The sequence below is a fragment of the Ptiloglossa arizonensis genome, chromosome 3 (assembly GCF_051014685.1).
Source record: "Ptiloglossa arizonensis isolate GNS036 chromosome 3, iyPtiAriz1_principal, whole genome shotgun sequence".
Classification (NCBI taxonomy): domain Eukaryota; kingdom Metazoa; phylum Arthropoda; class Insecta; order Hymenoptera; family Colletidae; genus Ptiloglossa; species Ptiloglossa arizonensis.
Window position 1 is genome coordinate 25744039 of NC_135050.1, and position 19189 is coordinate 25763227.

The 19189-nt window shown below is 43.9% G+C and overlaps 1 protein-coding gene across 2 annotated transcripts in view; it reads right to left on the reverse strand.

Annotated features, from left to right (window-relative positions):
* Window positions 1–5: 5 nt before the first annotated feature.
* Window positions 6–19189, reverse strand: part of Fid (class I SAM-dependent methyltransferase fire dancer) — a 63445-nt gene continuing 44261 nt past the window's right edge. For both annotated transcript variants that reach the window (XM_076306968.1, XM_076306969.1), the window contains exons 3-8: window positions 18713–18816; window positions 17091–17282; window positions 14825–14967; window positions 13924–14050; window positions 10628–11071; window positions 6–9884 (exon numbers count right to left, since the gene is read on the reverse strand). In XM_076306968.1, coding sequence (XP_076163083.1) covers window positions 7152–9884; window positions 10628–11071; window positions 13924–14050; window positions 14825–14967; window positions 17091–17282; window positions 18713–18816 — 3743 coding nt within the window. In that variant the 3' untranslated portion in view covers window positions 6–7151. The remainder of the gene's footprint in view (window positions 9885–10627; window positions 11072–13923; window positions 14051–14824; window positions 14968–17090; window positions 17283–18712; window positions 18817–19189) is intronic.

Consider the following 19189-nt stretch of genomic DNA (forward strand, 5'->3'; position numbering starts at 1 on the left):
TAATCAAGACAAATAGAAAAACGAGTAAGTAAAGAAATTATACAAAGGATCAAGTGAATTATTAAAGGTGGTATAATAGTCTGATTTATAAGCTGGAAAGCAGTTGATCTTAAAATCGATTTCATTCTGTAAAGCAAAATAGGTCGCTATAAGGTAAAGCAATTAATAATTCTGTGAGAAATATGAAATATTATCTCTATTAAACAAAATGTACATATACATAATAATGCGCAGTGGATAATCATTCTAATATCCTGACCGTGAAATACAGGTATAAAATAGAAGTCTGGTCGGGTTTTAAACATGGCCTAGTAGACGTTCAAAATGAATACGAACGGTTTCAATTAATCGATCGAAGTGCATTGAATCGATAATTCGGTATTGTTATGAAAAGTTCGAATAAACGTATCTATGCACAGAACCGCTAGTACGGTATTATGGAGAGAGATATAGGAAAAGTGAGACAAAAATAACGAAAGGAAAAACGAACAAATTTTGTTGTTTTATACGATAATACTAAAGCGGAGAAACGAAGAAAACGATAAGTGCACGCGACCCTCTGAAGTAATCGACATATTGTTTTACAAATCGTTTATTATGATCTGACAAACCAGACTACGATAAATTACTATTCTATCTTAATTATATTTAGAGAGTATCAACGAAATTACTGTTAAAAGTGCTGGTTTGCCGTTCTCATTCTTTTATTTGCTCTGTCACTGTACGATGGTTGCGTATCGTTCACTACACACTGTAATTATAATCACGTGCTCTTTCGTCCTTTCTTCGTTCCTCGAATGGTAAATCCTATAGAAATACGATGTAGTTTACAAAACTGTGATGGGACCTTCTGTCAATCACATGTATATATATTGTCAATATCTTTTAAACATCTCAGAGGTACCGCCCAAGCACAACGTACCCAAGCTAGAATCGTTATATCGAGGAGATATCTTGTAGCGCCCCCTCGTCGTGTTCACTTAAAATTAAACGCGATTGAAAATTCGCGCGTATTCGATACTCCGATAATTACACGAAGTATTGTAATGTACCGGATAGTAATCGGTATTAATAGTATAGATGATAGTAATAAATACTACGTAAAATAAAGTATTTCCAATTTTATAATATCGGGGATGGATTTGTTTCGCTTATAGTGAAACGAACTGTACGAGTTACAATGCTTGTTGATCAACGGTCGTTAATTGTTGGCGGGAGAAACTATTCTCGCAAGCGATTATACATTGAATCATGCGGAAGGATGAAGAAATTCTTTTCAGTTATTGTATTCTCGACTTTTTTGTTCATTCGCAAATTGTTCACGTAACGAATTTATTACCCTGATATTTGTGCAGTCGAACGGAAATTAACGGTCACGAAGGAACAGAATGGAAATATTAATCTGCTTCGAGTACGTTTACAACTGTGGTTCTTCAATGGTACCTAAAATCGCTGATGTTTCATAAATAGCACCACTTCTATGGTAATCTTCCTCACCGAATACAATTGTATATGCATATTTATCAGAGTCGCTATGAAAACTTTGAGACGGGACATTTTCATGTTAACCTCATCTTAACCTCAATAATTTTTTTCCGAAATATCGCCACCTCTTACACCGAAATTAAATCGAAAATATTTACAACATTTACAATTAACATTAAAACCATTTGTAACAAATTCGAGTGAAATAATATAATACTAGATACGATTTATAATTGAATTATCATCCAATAAGATTCACTCCTCGTTTCACACTTCCCGCTAAAAGTTTGCAAAACGAACCTGACGCACTTGTTATAATTACGTGCGATATGCTACGATATAATAGAAAGTTGTACGCGACACTGAATCTCGTGTTATTACCGCAATAATTATATGCTTCTCGGATGGAGGGGGAATAAATATGCGCGAAGGACAATTCTTTTTTTTTCTTCTTAAATATTCGCTATATAGGTGTGGGATTATTAGACCTTATACACGGTGTGTATCTGTGCATTATGTACGTTTTGTATGCATTTGTTCTTACGTGTACATACGTACATACTTGTGTGCATATATGAAGATATATCATACATGCACGTAAAATATATACACATGTAAGCCGTGTGGAGCACAGCCTTCGCTAGATGCAGCGTTAAAATCCAACAGCTTTCTTCGTATTCTTTTTTGTTCGTTCCTTAATTTGCTGACGAGTTACGAATAGGAAATCTTAAGTCGTATTTATCTACGGTAGGCATCTGCGAATATATCTCGATCGAATTGTTCGATGCAACTTAGTGATTTTATCTTACGTTAAACAAGGTTGAAACAATTACATCGAGGAAGACTATACACGTCGTTAGACTACGATAGATTCGAAAATTAATACGTACAACAAGTTTTCGTAACGCAATCGGTCGAATTCGTCGTAAGTCGAATTGTAAATTCGCATATGCCCGAATCTATATTAACTACCTACAATAATTTTATTACGGCGATCTCGATTCGTGTACGTATTTTTACTTTTACGCCCGTTTACTCGTTTTCATGAACCGTTTCTGTACGCGAATCAGCGTGAGTTGTACATATTAACTGTACAGAAATGCTTGCGTGTAAGGTACTATATCGAACAGGAACAAAAAAGAACGCGTCAGAGGACTGTTCGAAAATCAGCTCGGTCGTGGACGTTCGTAGAAACACTGGTGAGCAACAAATTTATTAGGCTTTCGATCGAAATTATTGATCACGTAGAACTTAGATTTTATCGATTGCGTACTCGTTCGACTGTTCTGTTGTAACGCCACCATCGATAAACGTCGCGTCTTCTCGTAACGACACTTCTTACCCAAACGTTAAGATACATCGCTTCAATTTTAGTCTGTAAAATCGAGTCGATACAGTCGATTAACATACAACACCACGAAATAACAAACAATTAAAACAAATTTCATAGTGAATCCTTTTCGATACGTCTCGAAAAGTGTACAATTAAATTATCAGAAAATTCGATTGGAAAACTTTCGGTAAAAAAAAAAAATAGAAAAATGTTGAACTTACAGTTGATACGCAAAGAAAATTTAACGCAACGTGTATTTAAAAACTTTTTTTTTAAAACATTCTTCAAAGATAATTTGTTCGAACGTTCACGAAACTGTGATAGATTGCCGATATATGTATGTGTGTTTACACACACATATATATTTATATATATATACATTGGTTTTGTATTCTCAGTAAGATATTTACAAAAAAAGTGTAGCAAAGTACGCTCGTTCGTAACATATGAAGTATAATATCACTGGATCCATGAAATTTTTTCTTCGAAGAAATATTAATCCTTTTCGTACGTGCGCGATCGTATTTCGCTAGGTTCTACGTAAACGCTTGTGTAAATTGGTTTGATATTTGAGTCAACAACTTCGCAAACTACTATTATTATTATTATTATTCTTTTTTTTTTTTTGCTTCTTTTAATTAGATTTTTCGCAGTCAGTACCGTTTTAACGCGTATGGATATTAGAGTTCGATCGTAGTTATTTTACTTATTTTAACCCTTTATTTGTCTGTTAATTGTTCATTGTGCAGTTCCTATCTGGAGAGGGGGGAGGAGGAGATAAAGTTTTTGACAATTTTCGACTAACGAGGAATCGCCTAAGATTGTTGCCCGTGTGAGGTCGTGTTTCATTGAGAATCCCTTGAGAAGCAAAGAATTAACCGATGATTCGACTTGATTTTCTCTAACATTCTAAATAAAGGGTTAATCGTCTCGTTCTGCTGGTTTTTGGTATACTCGTGTCGAATGGTCCGATAGTTATTGCGATATTACAAGTGTCTCGATAATCACGACTTTTCTACGCCCCTCCGTTTTCGCCGCGAACACACGCGATTGAGAACTTTCGTTTGCAACGTCGATGAAGTTACGGACGTACACTATTTACTTTGGTCCAATGAGAATTACGTTTCGTTCGGTAATTCAAGGTCGCTGTTGGAGTCTCCTCGACGAAACTGTCACGATAACCGTCCGATAAAAAATCCCTTTCGCGATGGTCTTCGTTTCGAGATCTTCGAACATCCTTCCCATCGAACTGTAACATTACACGGTGTTTCTACCGGCATTGGAACCGTTCCTCCTCCGAGTACGCTTTCGTAAATGAACCGAATCAAATTGCGAGATAAAAGAATAAATTTCACTCCGATACACCCGTGCTCGAATCCCACGAACTCCGAGTACTCACGAGCCGGTAACGTAAATAGAAAAAAATACTGCTCGAAACGATCAGAGGATCTCCAGAGCGTCCGAAGTACGAATAGAATACACTAGCCACGCCCAATACCATCGAGGCGCCCTCCCACTACGTCGTTTCGTTACCCCCACCGCGCTACCTCGCGCCCCTTAGCTCCGCCTCCTCGATCCGCGCGGACACCGCGAACCGATTACTCGCAAACGAAGGCTCGAGCGCAAGCATCGTACCTCGCGTCTTCGATCCTTCGTTATCGAACGAATCTTTCGGTTTCTTCGTCCCGTGCGCAAACACCGTACGAATTTTTATCGAACGTTTCGTTACAAGTGTCGCGGCCTCTCCGGTATCGGTCGTTCCACGACGTACGGTTCTCGTTTCCTCAAACCTGTTCGGTGGTAGTAATAGCGCAATAACATCTGCTATATTTTTGGAACAACGGTTCCACGCGTCCTTACATTCTAATCGCGGGTCGTTTTCGTTTTTCGCGTCACGGACCTCAGTCCGTCCATCGCCGCTGGAGACGCGACGAATTAACGCCATCGAAGCATTTCGTTACATCTGTAAATTATCTACGGTTTGTCGAACGAGAGTCAATTTATATTTACATCGCACCGTAAAAAGAAAGTACAGTGTTCCGCCGCGATCGTTTCCTTCACTCTCTCACGAAGAAAGGAAAAGTGTGACGACCCGTCCGATCCACCGTGGGATGAAATTCATCGATGGATACCTGTCCACGTGACACGGAGTGATCTACGGAAACGATTCCGAGCTGCCCCGAATGAATTGAACGAATACGAATCGTTCTCGAACTTGCAGTAGACGAGGGACTTACAGCTCGCTTCGTCGGAACGCATTTTCACGGATAGGTTCCTGGGTGATCGGGACGAATGATCGTAATAGGTGTTCAACGATGAAAAAGATTAGGAACCACGGACCTAACGCTTGAACTAAGGCTACGCGACGTATCATCACCGTTCGAGACTAGAATGGATTTCCAAACCGGGGAGTTTAATCAAAATTTGAACGAACAAACGAACAATCAAACGAAGAAACATTTTTGGTCAAGCGCTTAGACGAACGATACAAATCTCTATTCTATTTAGTGTCGCTTATCGATGAATACCTTTGTTTGCCGATCATGTGCGCTTACGTCGGAAACGTTTTTTTTATTTTTTTATTTTACATATTTACACGCCGTATATCTCATTCGTTAAACTATCGACCCTAGTGCCTACTCGCGCGTTCGCGTTCCTGCACCTCTTCTTTGGTACACAGCGAATTACATTATTATTTATTATTATTATTATAATTATTATTATTATTATTATTATTATTTTATCTATGATACATATATATTGTTTGCAACTCAGCAGAATGCACCGATATATGCGTGTACGTCATGGATATACGATTTTACGCTAGAGATCTTGGATAGTTTGCGAGACGGAGCGTTGTCCCTCGGTTTACGTGGCACTCGGTACCTCGAGAAAAGTAACATTTTACGGTAGCCGATTTATTTACGTCGAAAGAATTCGTGTGGATCGTTGTCGGCGTATAATTATCACGTTACGTGGAATGTACTCGTGGCAATGGAATGCGCAGACTCACAGTATGGTTATGCTCGGTTAGTTCGGTTTGAATATTAAAGCAGCGAATGAGAAGAAAAAAAAAAGAAATATTCACGATCGATCTCTCTGCTTTCGATAGAGTCAACGGGACTCTGCTCGTTCCACTTCGAGATTCAGATTAGATTCACTCAAACCTGGGAGACTTTCTGGAGATTTTCGACCGGCTCTACTAATTTCTAAGTAACATTACAAACGATCGGAGGAGTCCTGCTAAGTTCGAACACTTGGATCGCTTTGGACAAAGTGTTTCATCGGTTTCGAGTAAAACTTCATAGTCGACAGCCAGTAATTGCTTGTAATTTAAACTGAACGGAAGATTGGCAAGATTTATGGGTAGAAGAGGGTCCATGACGATCGCAGGAGTTAAACTGTAGCGAAGAGTCCTCCTAGAGTAAAAGATTCAATTGTAATTCACTCGTCTAAATGTAACTAATACTTTGGTTAAATTCAACGAAGACTAATTTCGGTCCGATCTCAACGACAGAAAATTCGCAAGGTTTAAGTTCGTGCAGGGCTTCGAGAACCTCAGGAGTGAAACGCAATAGAGGGGATTTAACCATTTGTCCCTTTGACAATAGGAGGGTACAACTGTACAGAACGAATACACTCTACGTTTCTTCCTCTGTCCTCGTTTGGGCCACGTACCGGTCCTCTTCAGAATACACGACCAAGAACGTGAAGTATACAACGAACAGTGACAATGCAACGAGTCATAAATCCATAATAATTTAATTTCTCGTTACACTGTCGTCTTTCGTTATACGTTTCACATTCCCAGTTGCGTATCTCAAAGAGCACCGGAATAAGTATCGCACGGTTCTATCATCAAAGAATACTCGCACACTATGCGACGATCGATGCTAATTAAGAGAAAATAATTAAAAAACAAACTAAAAACTATCCTCGTAATTATCCCGTCGTTGAAATTGAAATAGAAATTCGCAGCGAACGGTGGTAACAATATCTCCCAATCTGTACCGAACAACAATCCAGAACGGATTCGAGTACCGTTTCGATAGGCACGCAGATGTACACACCGACCGAACGCATCCGTATCAATGTGTACCATCGGGCGCCGCGTACACGTTCTAAACGCAAAGAAAAACGGCCACAGCTTTGGAGTCACCGCACGTAATCCAAAAGGGAACGCCGCCGTGTTCTCGAGTGGAGCGGCTTCACGAACTGATTAACTTCCCCGATAAGTGATCTGCCTGGCGGCGTGGCCGCGGAACGCGCGCAACGCCTCGCGAGAAACCGACGCGCAGCTTGTCGCGCGCATGTCTCGAGCGCGGGCCTCGAGTCATATAGTCCAGACCTGCACCTTCTCCGCGACGATGCACCAGCTCGCGTGGTCGTAGTACGACGATATGATGTGCAGGTTCTCCACGTATTTGTTGATCAGTTGGTCGAGCTCGCCCTCCCTGAACACGTGGTAGTACTGATGGTAGGTGATCGCGCCGCCGCCACGGTCCGACGGCAACGACTCCTGCGACGAGGAGGCGCTCAGGGAGTCGTTGCTGGCCGTGGTGGTGACCAAACAATCGGTGCTGCGTTTGCTGTTCTCGGGATACCTGGACGGTGTCTCCTCGGAGGCCGAGCGTCTCTGGAGCTGGAGTCTGCGTTTCTCGGCGTACGATCTCGGGTACTCGGCGTTGTTCGATGACAACAACGAGACCATGCTGCTGCACAGCCTACCGGTCGATTCACCGTGGCTACCGTCGCTGAGACTGATCGTGTTGTCGATGGATTCACCTATGTCGCTCGACTCTATCGAGTTCGTTGCCCTCAGATACGACGACTTCGCGGAATGTTTGTCCAACGTTGAGGCGTTCTCCTTCTCGTTGAAGAACTCACCGTTGTTCGAGACCATCACGAAGTCCATCATGTCCTCGGACGTGCTCCGATGCATCGTCTTGTCCTCGATCTCGCTCTGATTGGCCATCTCCGATGCCACCACCGCCGTCTTCTCGGTGTTCTCGTGGAAACCGTTGCTGTTGCTGCTCAGCCAAGCGATCGTGTTGGACAGATCGTTGTACTTGCTGGACTTCACGGGCTTGGTCGCGTTGAGTTGTTCGTACGGTGTCGCGTTGCGTTTACCCAGGTCCAAGACCTTGGACGGCAACGTCTCGTCCACGATTCTCTGGGTGTTTTTGTTTGCCTCGATCTCCGGTCTCTGGCAACACTGATCGACGTCCTGCAGCAGATTTTCGCTGAGTTTCTCGGTAAAGTCTATCAGATGTTTGCGACACTCCTCGTTCCAGGTATCCTCCACTTCGGGCAACTGGTGGTAGCTGTCGTTGAGACTGGACTGTTTGGTTCTGAACTTGCTCTTCTCGACCAGCGACGTTTCAACGGTTCGTTGTTGCGTCACCGGCAACGGGTACGATCGACTGTGCGTTTTCTGGATGGCTGTCTCCACAGCATCCTCCAGAGAGCTGGCAACGTTCGCAGCTGCCTCTAGCAGCCTCGAAGACTGAGACGAGGTACTGTCACCTTTGGTGTCTTCTTCCTTCGAGTCGGCCACGTACCCCGAGGACTCGTCGGCGGTCGTGTCGCTAGGATCGGACACGTTCTCCGCCGAGCTGTCCAACACTTCCGATTCGGTGCACTCGGACTTGGTGTTCTCCTTTTTTGCGTACCTCTCGTCGGAGATTACGCTGATCACCGAGCCCACCGATTCGGGCGAGGACACACCGCTCGAGTCGCTGTCGAGATCGTCCGTTTCGGGATTGAACAACTCCAAAGACAACAACCGTGGCAGAACTTTGGTCACGGTCTCGAGACGACCGCTGGCCGTGGTCGAGGCTCGTCTTACCAACGGAAACGATGGTTTGATACGCGTCGCGAAACCTGGTTTCTGTTTCAGCAGCTCCTTGATCTGATTCAATCTCGCTTTACGACTGTCGTCCTCCTTGCCGGTCTCGTGGCACTTCTCCGATCGTGACAACGGGTCACCGATATCCTCCGCGCTCGGTAACAACGGAGCGGTGTCCTCGACGATTTTCGGCTCTTCGATGTTCACGGTCTCCGCAATCGCGGGTTGATAGGCGCGTACAGTCTGCGGACCGGGTTTCTTCTCTTCCGTGGAACTATTTCTAACGCAAATCTCGGTCGCGCTGCCTCGTCTGGCGAGTTTCGAGTCTGGATTCGGTGACTCGTGAGCGTTGCTCGAGACGTCCGTTTTCTTCGTCGTCTCGTCGAAGGGCAAAGGTTGTTGCGTAGCGACGGGGGTCGCGGAAGCGAAGAACGGTCTGGTGAAGACCGGATTCAAGGTACGGGGAGATAGGCCGGGAGGACTAGGCGGCGGTAGGGACTTGCTCGTAGCCGGGAACTGTTTGAGCAACGGCGAGACGGAGATGAGCTTGAGCCTCGCGTTGGACATATCGGGCGGGTGTTTGATGCGCGGCGAGGGCGGGGCCGATGTGCTGCCCAATTGGTGGCCACTGGTCACCGGTATAATGTCCGCCAACGGCGGTACGTCCTGTTTTGGCACGTAGATCACGGACGCGAAACTGTCCTCGGAGTCGACGCTCGTGTCGCTCTGCAGACTGCTGTCCTTCGACGAATCGGAACCGTCCTCCCGCGACAGACGTCTCTCGATCCCCTCCACTTCTCTCTTCAGGGTCGTCGTTGGCTGAATCTTCTCGTTGGCCTTCGTTTTCGACGCTTCGTCGTTCGCTTCGTCCGACGCGGCCGAATTCTCGCTCGATTTCCAACCTTGGAACATCTTCACGAACCCGTTCTTGAGCGACAGCCCCGAGACCTCGATGGTCGTCGTCGACTGTTTGATCCGGTTCGTAAGGCCACTTTTCAACAGCTGAAACCTTCTAGTCGCGTTACCGGAATAGAGGGAGTCTCTGAGAGCCTCGAACGTGTTTCCTTTGTAGATCAGGTCCTCGTTCAGGGATGCTTGCTTCATTATGTTCCGTCGTACCCTTTCCTTCTCCTCTAGCCTCTCCTTGTACATCAGCTCCTCGTTCATGGAGCTCTGCTTCACGATGCTTCCTCGTTTCGAGCAGTGACTCGGTGTTATCTGAATCGTGAGAAGAGACATTGCGTTAGACTCGTCGCGTTTGCTCGCGATGGTTACGCACCGGGTTAAGGTGGATACTCGTGGTGCAAGTTTTTATCAAGCAAAATAGGTTGAATCGATCGACGGGGCTCGAATAATTTAATTGTCGCGTCGATAGATACCCACGGATTTCATTCTCGACCACCTTTTATTTACAGAATTTGCCTACAGACTTTGATCGAGCGTTTGTCACATTTTTAATGGCTGTTAAATTATCTCGTCAAGGAATAATAAGATTGTCTGGTCGAGAAGGACAACTGGACTGTACAGACTCTAAAACCTGTACACCTCTGGGAATACCAGGTACACAAATGTAGGTGATCCCGGTATTTTATTGTCTGAACTATCGTCGGCAGTAACGCGTGCCTGGATCTGGAAAACAGATGCCTCGGTAAATGAACTTTCTTTGGAGACGCCCTCGAAGCTCTTAGGAGTAAGCTGTGTCCTTTTGGAAGCGTTTCACCAGCTGAAGCTACAAACCTGGTGAAGCTTCCAAATGGATACAGCTCGTTAATCCTGGATTCGAAGGTTCTTCTTCAACCTTTCGAATCGGTATTAATAACACGTGTCTACTCGGTTTTCGATACACCAGGATAAGGTCCTCTATGCTTCTCAAGCTCTCTAAAAGCGATTTTCAACAATCGTCGATACGTTCTACTCGGTTGTAAATTCTTTTTTTTGCTTTTTTCATTGCTTCCACGTACCTGAAAGTCTGGAACGTCCTTAGTTAGATCTTGAATGGCAGTGTTATCAGGATTTTCCAAACCGACGTCGTCTACGTGAGACTTCTGCTTGATCAGTCGTGGCTTCGAGCCACTCAACGACGATGACGTCCTGGAATCGCCGTCCAAATTTAATTCGGACGTCAACACGGAACACAGGCCGGGAATGCTGGATCTGGACCTCACCAGGTCCAGGCGTTGGATCTCCAGGATGTCACCGAGACTCTTCGACTTGATGCTTAACGAGTCCTGTTGCTTGGTAAGGATCACGTTCACGTTCTCCACGCGGCGTAGCTCGATGGGCAGCTCGTCCACGTCCGGGGGCTCCTCTTGCTCGTAATCTCTTCGGTTCTTCGCGCTGCTGCTCTGCCAACTTTCAAGAAACCAAGGCCGACCTCCAGATCCGCGTTTACCTCCGGCTAGTTTCTGGAAAAGATCGATACGATCGGTTCAGACCTCGAGACGACGCGGAGAGTCTAATCGCTGTTGCCTTGTACATTGCGTAAGAGCTGTCTAATAGAATAAGAGGATCCCTACGTGGAACAAACTAGTGGTTGGTATTTAAGATTTTTTAATACGAAAATCTAATAGGATTCTCGAGCAGTCTGATAGGAAGATCGATTAGAAAAAGGTATTTCAAGTGTAGAAATTTATAGATCGATCACTTAGAAAAGATTCCCGTGATGGGAGAAGCTTGGTCCAGACCTCTTCTCCCACTAAGCATTGCCACGGACTCTAGCTCCTCGATGGCGACTCGTATTATTCCAATTCATTTAATCGGTCGTTACTTTCATTCGTTACTTATCAATTTTAAACAATTCATCCACTCACCGGCAACGTAGACGGAAAAGTAAGCTGAATTCCATGCGTAAGGAGTGGGGCAAGGCTGCATGGGCGTGGTGGGAAAACTAACGGATGTACCTATTGTATTGTAGTTAGGTATACCGTGTTGTACCTTATACCTGGTGTACCGATACAATAGAAACACTTTTTACTTTTCCCATTTCTCGCGCTTAGAAATCAGCTTATTTTTCTAGCTACGTTGCTCACAAGTCGTCAATAAAGAACTTCCGATAGCCGAACATTTCATCGTTCAATCTCATTCCCAACATCCCCACTCCTTCAGACACGCCCAATTCTTCAGACACACCCATTCTTGCAGACACGCTCCCTCCCCTTTCCGGAACGCTCCTCCTCTTTCGGACACGCCCCGCTCCCGCCCCTTTTGAACACGCCCTTCCACTTTCGGATACGCCCCTTTGGGCCTCGCCCTCCCACTTTTCGACACGTCCCCTCCCTCTTTACAGACACGCCCCCTTATATATTCGGTGATCAAAATGTGAGAAACGTGAGATGATTTTTAATCGTGTATCGAGCATTCGGTGAACGGAGAAATTAAGATAAAAATGTAATATCGAGTATAGAAATTGCAGCTTAAAATAGAAAGAAAAAAATATGTTACGTAAATATGATAACGGTACAATTGCTGATGTTGTTCGCCAAGTGACGTCGAATTGAAAACAATATCGCGGAATGCCCGTGGGTCGGGTCGGATCAGCATCGAGTACATGTTTCTTTGATTCTTCGCAATTCGATGCACGAGGCTTGAAATTTCTACGTTGTTGTAACAATCTTAACAATTTTACATCGCAGTTACTGTTTCCCCTTACTTGCGTAGTTTCGTCGAGTTCTGTATTATCGATCCGTAACGAAGAACATTTTACGAATCGAAAAACTTTGGTAAAATACGAAAAATTGAATTGTCGACGCGCGGTCGAAGCTTTTTCGTCGCTGTACAATTTTTCGTGATTGTTTAGCGGCACGTGGGTAACGATTCACAGATATTACAACCGTAAGGAACGAACCGATCGCTTCCAAATATCCCGTTCCGGCGATGAGATCTAAACGGAAGCCTATTTGGCCCCTCGACGAGTCCCGGTCGACACTCGGATGTTAATTGAGAGCCTGATTGCTTCCCAGTGTCCCGATCGACACGGTACACGGTACCGTTGTCCTGACCGAGTTCCTCGTTCTTAAAAGTCAAAGGTCTCCGAGACCAGGGCAACGTACCCTTTTCGTTGTTAACCGAGTGTAATTGCAACCGTAATTCTCCACAATCGTGGTGTTTATCTCCGCGAACGGACACCCCGTTCGTTAAGGGGGAAACGTTTGTTCGCGTTAAACGAAAACACTGACCCGAAAGAAGAAGCTGAGAGCCTCGCGACCGTAATCCAACGCGCAGCTTCGACGATCGCTCGCGCAAACCTCTCAACCGCTTCAAACGGGACAGTGATTTCGTGTTTCCAAACGTTTCGGCCAAGGATTTCGAATTTGTCCGACGCAATGGGTCCTCTCTGTCGCGGTCTGCGCTTCGATTGCGTTCGAAGCACATTCCGCAGGCAGTTACCCTACTTTTTGGCGGGAACATTGCCACGCTCGCGCGCGGAATCGATAACGCTTCCCAACGATTTAGGTACCGTCAAACGACCGGCCTGGGCGACATCCACTGCTTTTTACCCGCAGTAGGATATAAAAATTACGTTAACCGTTTCGCTCCGGCTGACGTGTATATACGTCCTCGATAAAAGATCATTTATATACGTAGAACGTATATGTATATATATATATATATATATACTGTGGAAAAGTGGACGCTGAGGAATGGAGAGCGTATATATACGCTCTGGAAAAGTGGTCGCTGAGGTACGAAGAGTGTATATATAGCGTATATATTATTAACAAAAGTATCTCGTGAGAAGTATGAAATAAAAGTATATATTGTAGGGACGTATATATACGGTCCGGAAAAGTGGTCGCTGAGGTACCAAGAGCGTATATATACGCTCTGGAAAAGTGGTCGCTGCGGTACGAAGAGCGATTTTTATTAATTTTACCAAGAACTCCACATTCATAGCTGACTATCCATCAATTAAATACAAAATTTTCATTTATTTTAACTTCACATCGAAACAAAAAATATCCACGCCAAGCGTCATTTCGTGTCGAGTTTTCAAATAGTAAAAAAACACGATCCTACGACAATATTACGCAAAAAAATATATCACTGTAAATAATACTTATTAAACTACTCTCTTTCGAGACTCAGCTCACTCGACAACCTTAACGAGTTCCTCGAGAAACGGGCTCGACACTCTGTATCAACATTTGTCGCCGCTCAACATTCGAGAAAAACGATGGTCCGGAGAATGTGATAAATAACAATGATGTTTGATAATGTCACTAGCAAACGTGGAGTGTGTTTGAGTTATTTTCGTTACCTGTAAAGCACGACGGAAAAAGCTGTAGCAGGTTTCGTTCGGGCTGGACAGACTGCTGGTCGACGGTGATGGACTGAATATCGGATCGATCCAATAACTCTTGCTTTTGCATTTTCGTTGGCTGTTCCTGAAGCAAGAACGCCATTAACCGTAATTATCGTAGCCAGAATGGCTCCGCGAAACTTTCGAAGCGAACGGGGCAACGAAAGACAAGTTAAACGAAACGTAATTTCCCGCGTAATTCACCATCGAACTTTTCGGTGTCTCTGCTCGACGAGTTCGCACTTTAGGGCTCGATGAAACCATTTCCGGTACGATCTTTCGAGACGATGTTCGCGCGATAACTGTACACCTAGCCGCGTGAAACTTGGAACAAATACTATAAACGTACCTCTTGAAAGATAAGTACTTTTGAGCGATCTTTCGAGACGATGTTCGCGCGATAACTGTACACCTAGCCGCGTGAAACTTGGAACAAATACTATAAACGTACCTCTTGGAAGATAAGTACTTTTGAGCGATCTTTCGAGACGATGTTCGCGCGATAACTGTACACCTAGCCGCGTGAAACTTGGAACAGAGACGATGAACGTACCTCTTGGAAGATAAGTACTTTTGAGCGATCTTTCGAGACGATGTTCGCGCGATAACTGTACACCTAGCCGCGTGAAACTTGGAACAAATACTATAAACGTACCTCTTGAAAGATAAGTACTTTTGAGCGATCTTTCGAGACGATGTTCGCGCGATAACTGTACACCTAGCCGCGTGAAACTTGGAACAGAGACGATGAACGTACCTCTTGGAAGATAAGTACTTTTGAGCGATCTTTCGAGACGATGTTCGCGCGATAACTGTACACCTAGCCGCGTGAAACTTGGAACAAATACTATAAACGTACCTCTTGGAAGATAAGTACTTTTGAGCGTTTTGATTGGAGTGCACATCGCCGGGATTCGGCGCGCCCGTGCGTTTCGATCTGTCCGTCGACGAATTCGCGCAGTACGCTTTCGGCCACGGTACCAACACATCTTGAGACTCGAACTGAAATAAGAAAAACGGAGGTTTGGAATTTTATGGAATTGTATGGGATTCTATGGAATTCTATGGGATTCTACGCTCTGGAATTCCACGAGAATCGTTACGAGATTCGAGAATTCTTCCAGCGAAAATTATCCTTGTTTCGAATCCCAAGATGCCCCGTGCTTTGGGCCACGGTACCAACACATCTTGAGACTCGAACTGAAATAAGAAAAACGGAGGTTTGGAATTTTATGGAATTGTATGGGATTCTATGGAATTCTATGGGATTCTACGCTCTGGAATTCCACGAGAATCGTTACGAGATTCGAGAATTCTTCCAGCGAAAATTATCCTTGTTTCGAATCCCAAGATGCCCCGTGCTTTGGGCCACGGTACCAACAATCTTGAGACTCGAACTGAAATAAAAAAAACGGAGGTTTGGAATTTTATGGAATTGTATGGGATTCTATGGAATTCTATGGAATTCTACGCTCTGGAATTCCACGAGAATCGTTACGAGATTCGAGAATTCTTCCAGCGAAAATTATCCTTGTTTCGAATCCCAAGATGCCCCGTGCTTTGGGCCACGGTACCAACACATCTTGAGACTCGAACTGAAATAAGAAAAACGGAGGTTTGGAATTTTATGGAATTGTATGGGATTCTATGGAATTCTATGGGATTCTACGCTCTGGAATTCCACGAGAATCGTTACGAGATTCGAGAATTCTTCCAGCGAAAATTATCCTTGTTTCGAATCCCAAGATGCCCCGTGCTTTGGACCACGCCACCAACACATCTTGAGACTCGAACTGAAATATAAAAAAAACAGTGGTTTGGAATTCTATGGAATTCAATGGAATTCTATGGAATTCTGTGGAATTCTACGCTCTGGAATTCCACGAGAATCGTTACGAGATTCGAGAATTCTTCCAGCGAAAATTACCCTAGTTTCGAATCCCAAAAATGCGTATCGAAGTCTTTTGAAACACGTATTTCCGATGGTCGAGTAAAAGAAGTTTTTTAAAATTTGGATCGAAATAGCATCGAGTACTGGATTAAGTTTGAATTCTTCGAGGATGTATTTATTTATCTTTTAAATCTTGACAGTCTAATTCACCGAGACACGAATTTATTCAACCAGAAGATTTTTCATTATTTCGAGTAATGTGTTCGGTGCTTGTATCAGGTTTATTTAGGTCACTGTGTAGAGTAATTTAAATTAATTGCGAAAGTTAGTGTCCTGATAATTTTAAGCAATGTAACTTAATTTTGACAAGTTCGTATTAGTTTTAGGTCCCAACTGATTCTAGAATAAAATGTTTATACACTCTAAAAAAGTCGTGTTTCATTTTCACCAAAAGAAAACGAAATGACATTCCGAACAACCCAATAGAATAATTTGAATAAATAATTTCCTAATTGTTCTCAGCAGGATGCATCCGTTCGTTCAGGCATGTGGTCTTTAAACGTAAACACGAGAAGAGAAAATGTGCTCGAGTACTGTGAAAGTATCCCCGGTGTTGATCCGAGGAATCTATCGCGTAGACAAAGGCTTTGCCCTGTAAAAATAGGAATAAATAACCACCAATATATTCGAACGGTTTACCTTGACTATGTGCATCGGAACAATCGTATCGATTGACCGTCGTACTCGCGTGGGCGTGTTTCATAGCCACGTTCGAATGCCGTTTGAATTCAATCGTATCGGATGATGACATTTTTAAGCCGATTCGAATAGCGAGCATCTGTCACCGCATCCTTCGAATATGCGTGCGTCCTAATCGTTTCGAGTATTTTCCACGGTATTGTAAACGTTCGCGAGCTTCGTGAAGGAAAACGTGTACGTGTACTTCCATCGTTCGTGAGAACAACAAACGGTGACACCGGTCGATTGGAAAGAAAAATTTAATATTTCGCTTCGTGAAAGGAGAGAGGGAATTTTTAACGAGGTCGAATCAACTTGGTTAATAATTACTAAATAATTTAGCGATTAAGAGCGTTGTCCATTCCGATACATATTCGTCTGATGTTTGTCTACCAATGATCTAATTTTCGTGTTGTGTATATAACTGTTTAAATTATCGGCACAGAGTTAAGTTATTAATAATAAATAAGAATGGTAAAATCGTCTCGAGTGTTACCTTTCGATGCCTTTGTTCCATAGCCCATACGGATATTACTAAGCGTCCACCGATTCGCAGTACCCGCGCGAGTTCCTTCAGCGCGTGAACTCTCCTCTCCGTCGTGGCGAAGTGGTGCACCACCGCGATCGAGAGGACCGCGTCGAAACTTTCATCTCGAAACGGTAGGGCAAGGTTGTCGCAAATCAGTACCTGGAACAGAGACGACACGCTCCTTGTACTTGTTCGTTTCGTCCAGGGGGGCTTCGATCGTTGTTCGCTCGCGATAAAGATCGTGGCGTTAGAAACACGGTTTCGAACTTTCGTCACGAAGCGCTCGATACTTCGTCGGTGGCTCGTGACTCCTGCGCAGAGAAACGTAGCACTACGTGAACCATGGAAACGTAGTACTAGGTGATCTGTGGAAACTGTGGTACTACGTGAACTGTGGAAACCGTAGTACTATGTGAATTGTGAAAACCGTACTACTACGTAATCTGTGAAAACGTAGTACTACGTGAACTGTGGAAACGTAGTACTACGTGAACTGTGGAAACCGTAGTACTATGAGAACCGTGAAAACCGTAGTACTACGTGAATGATGGAAACGTAGTACAACGTAAACGATGGAAACGTAGTACAACGTAAACGATGGAAACGTAGTACTATGTGAATTGTGAAAACCGTAGTACTACGTAATCTGTGAAAACGTAGTACTACGTGAACTGTGGAAACCGTAGAACTATGAGAACCGTGAAAACCGTAGTACTACGTGAACGATGGAAACGTAGTACTACGTAAAAGATGGAAACGTAGTACTACGTGAACGATGGATACGTAGTACAACGTAAACGATGGAAACGTAGTACTATGTGAATTGTGAAAACCGTAGTACTACGTAATCTGTGAAAACGTAGTACTACGTGAACTGTGGAAACCGTAGAACTATGAGAACCGTGAAAACCGTAGTACTACGTGAACGATGGAAACGTAGTACTACGTAAAAGATGGAAACGTAGTACTACGTGAACGATGGATACGTAGTACTACGTAAACGATGGAAACGTAGTACTAGGTGATCTGTGGAAACCGTGGTACTGTGTGAACGATGAAAACTGTAGTACTATGTGAATTGTGAAAACCGTAGTACTACGTAATCTGTGAAAATGTAGTACTACGTGAACTGTGAAAATCGTAGTACTACGAGAACCGTGAAAACCATAGTACTACGTGAACTATGGAAACGTAGTACTACGTGAACGATGAAAAACGTAGTACTACGTGAACGATGAAAAACGTAGTACTACGTCATCGATCGAACACAGCACTACGTTAACGATTTCGAACCTTGTCGCAATTCGCAACTTCTCGTACACGAAGAAACGTAGTACTACGTTCGCGAGCAACACCGTGATAATTGATGCTCCGGATGCGATACCAGACATCGACTTTCAATTTGAAGTCACAAACTTATGCGCCATCGAGCACAACTTGGAAAAGGGTTTCCCGCAGGGAAACCACTCCGGATACAATTACGGTTGGTAATTACGATTAGAACGACCGTACAGGATACGGATGTAAGAGTCGGTTTCCTGCACGCGGCCACGATTCGATTTGTGTTTTCTTCAAAATGATATATTCACCTCATTTTCCTTCTCACGCGCGATATCCGTGAAACGCTTGCATCGGTCCACTCCCACCTTAAAGATGCTGTGATTAACGCTGAGGTACTTCCCGTTGCCACAACCTGAACAAACCAATGTAAACGTGAGCCAATGATCTCGAACGAAATCTCGACTGTGAGCGAATCTTCCGTAATGGAACGTTCTTTGAGCCGTCATTAAATTTCAATCACTCTCGTTGCCCGATTCTTTCACAGTCTTTCGATTCTTCCTATCTGTTGAGTAGATTTTTTAATTTTTCCATTTTTTTTTTATATAGAAAACAGTCATCGTTGGGTATTCTCCAACACCCAAATTGGAGATGGAAAAATATTCCACTGATTTTTAACCGTCACTGCTCGTTTTGCCTCTCCTCGATACTTTCCAGACTCTGGGCAGGATAAATTGGCCTGTCAAGGTCACTATTGAGATCTCCTCTACCGTATACTTTGCTACCAC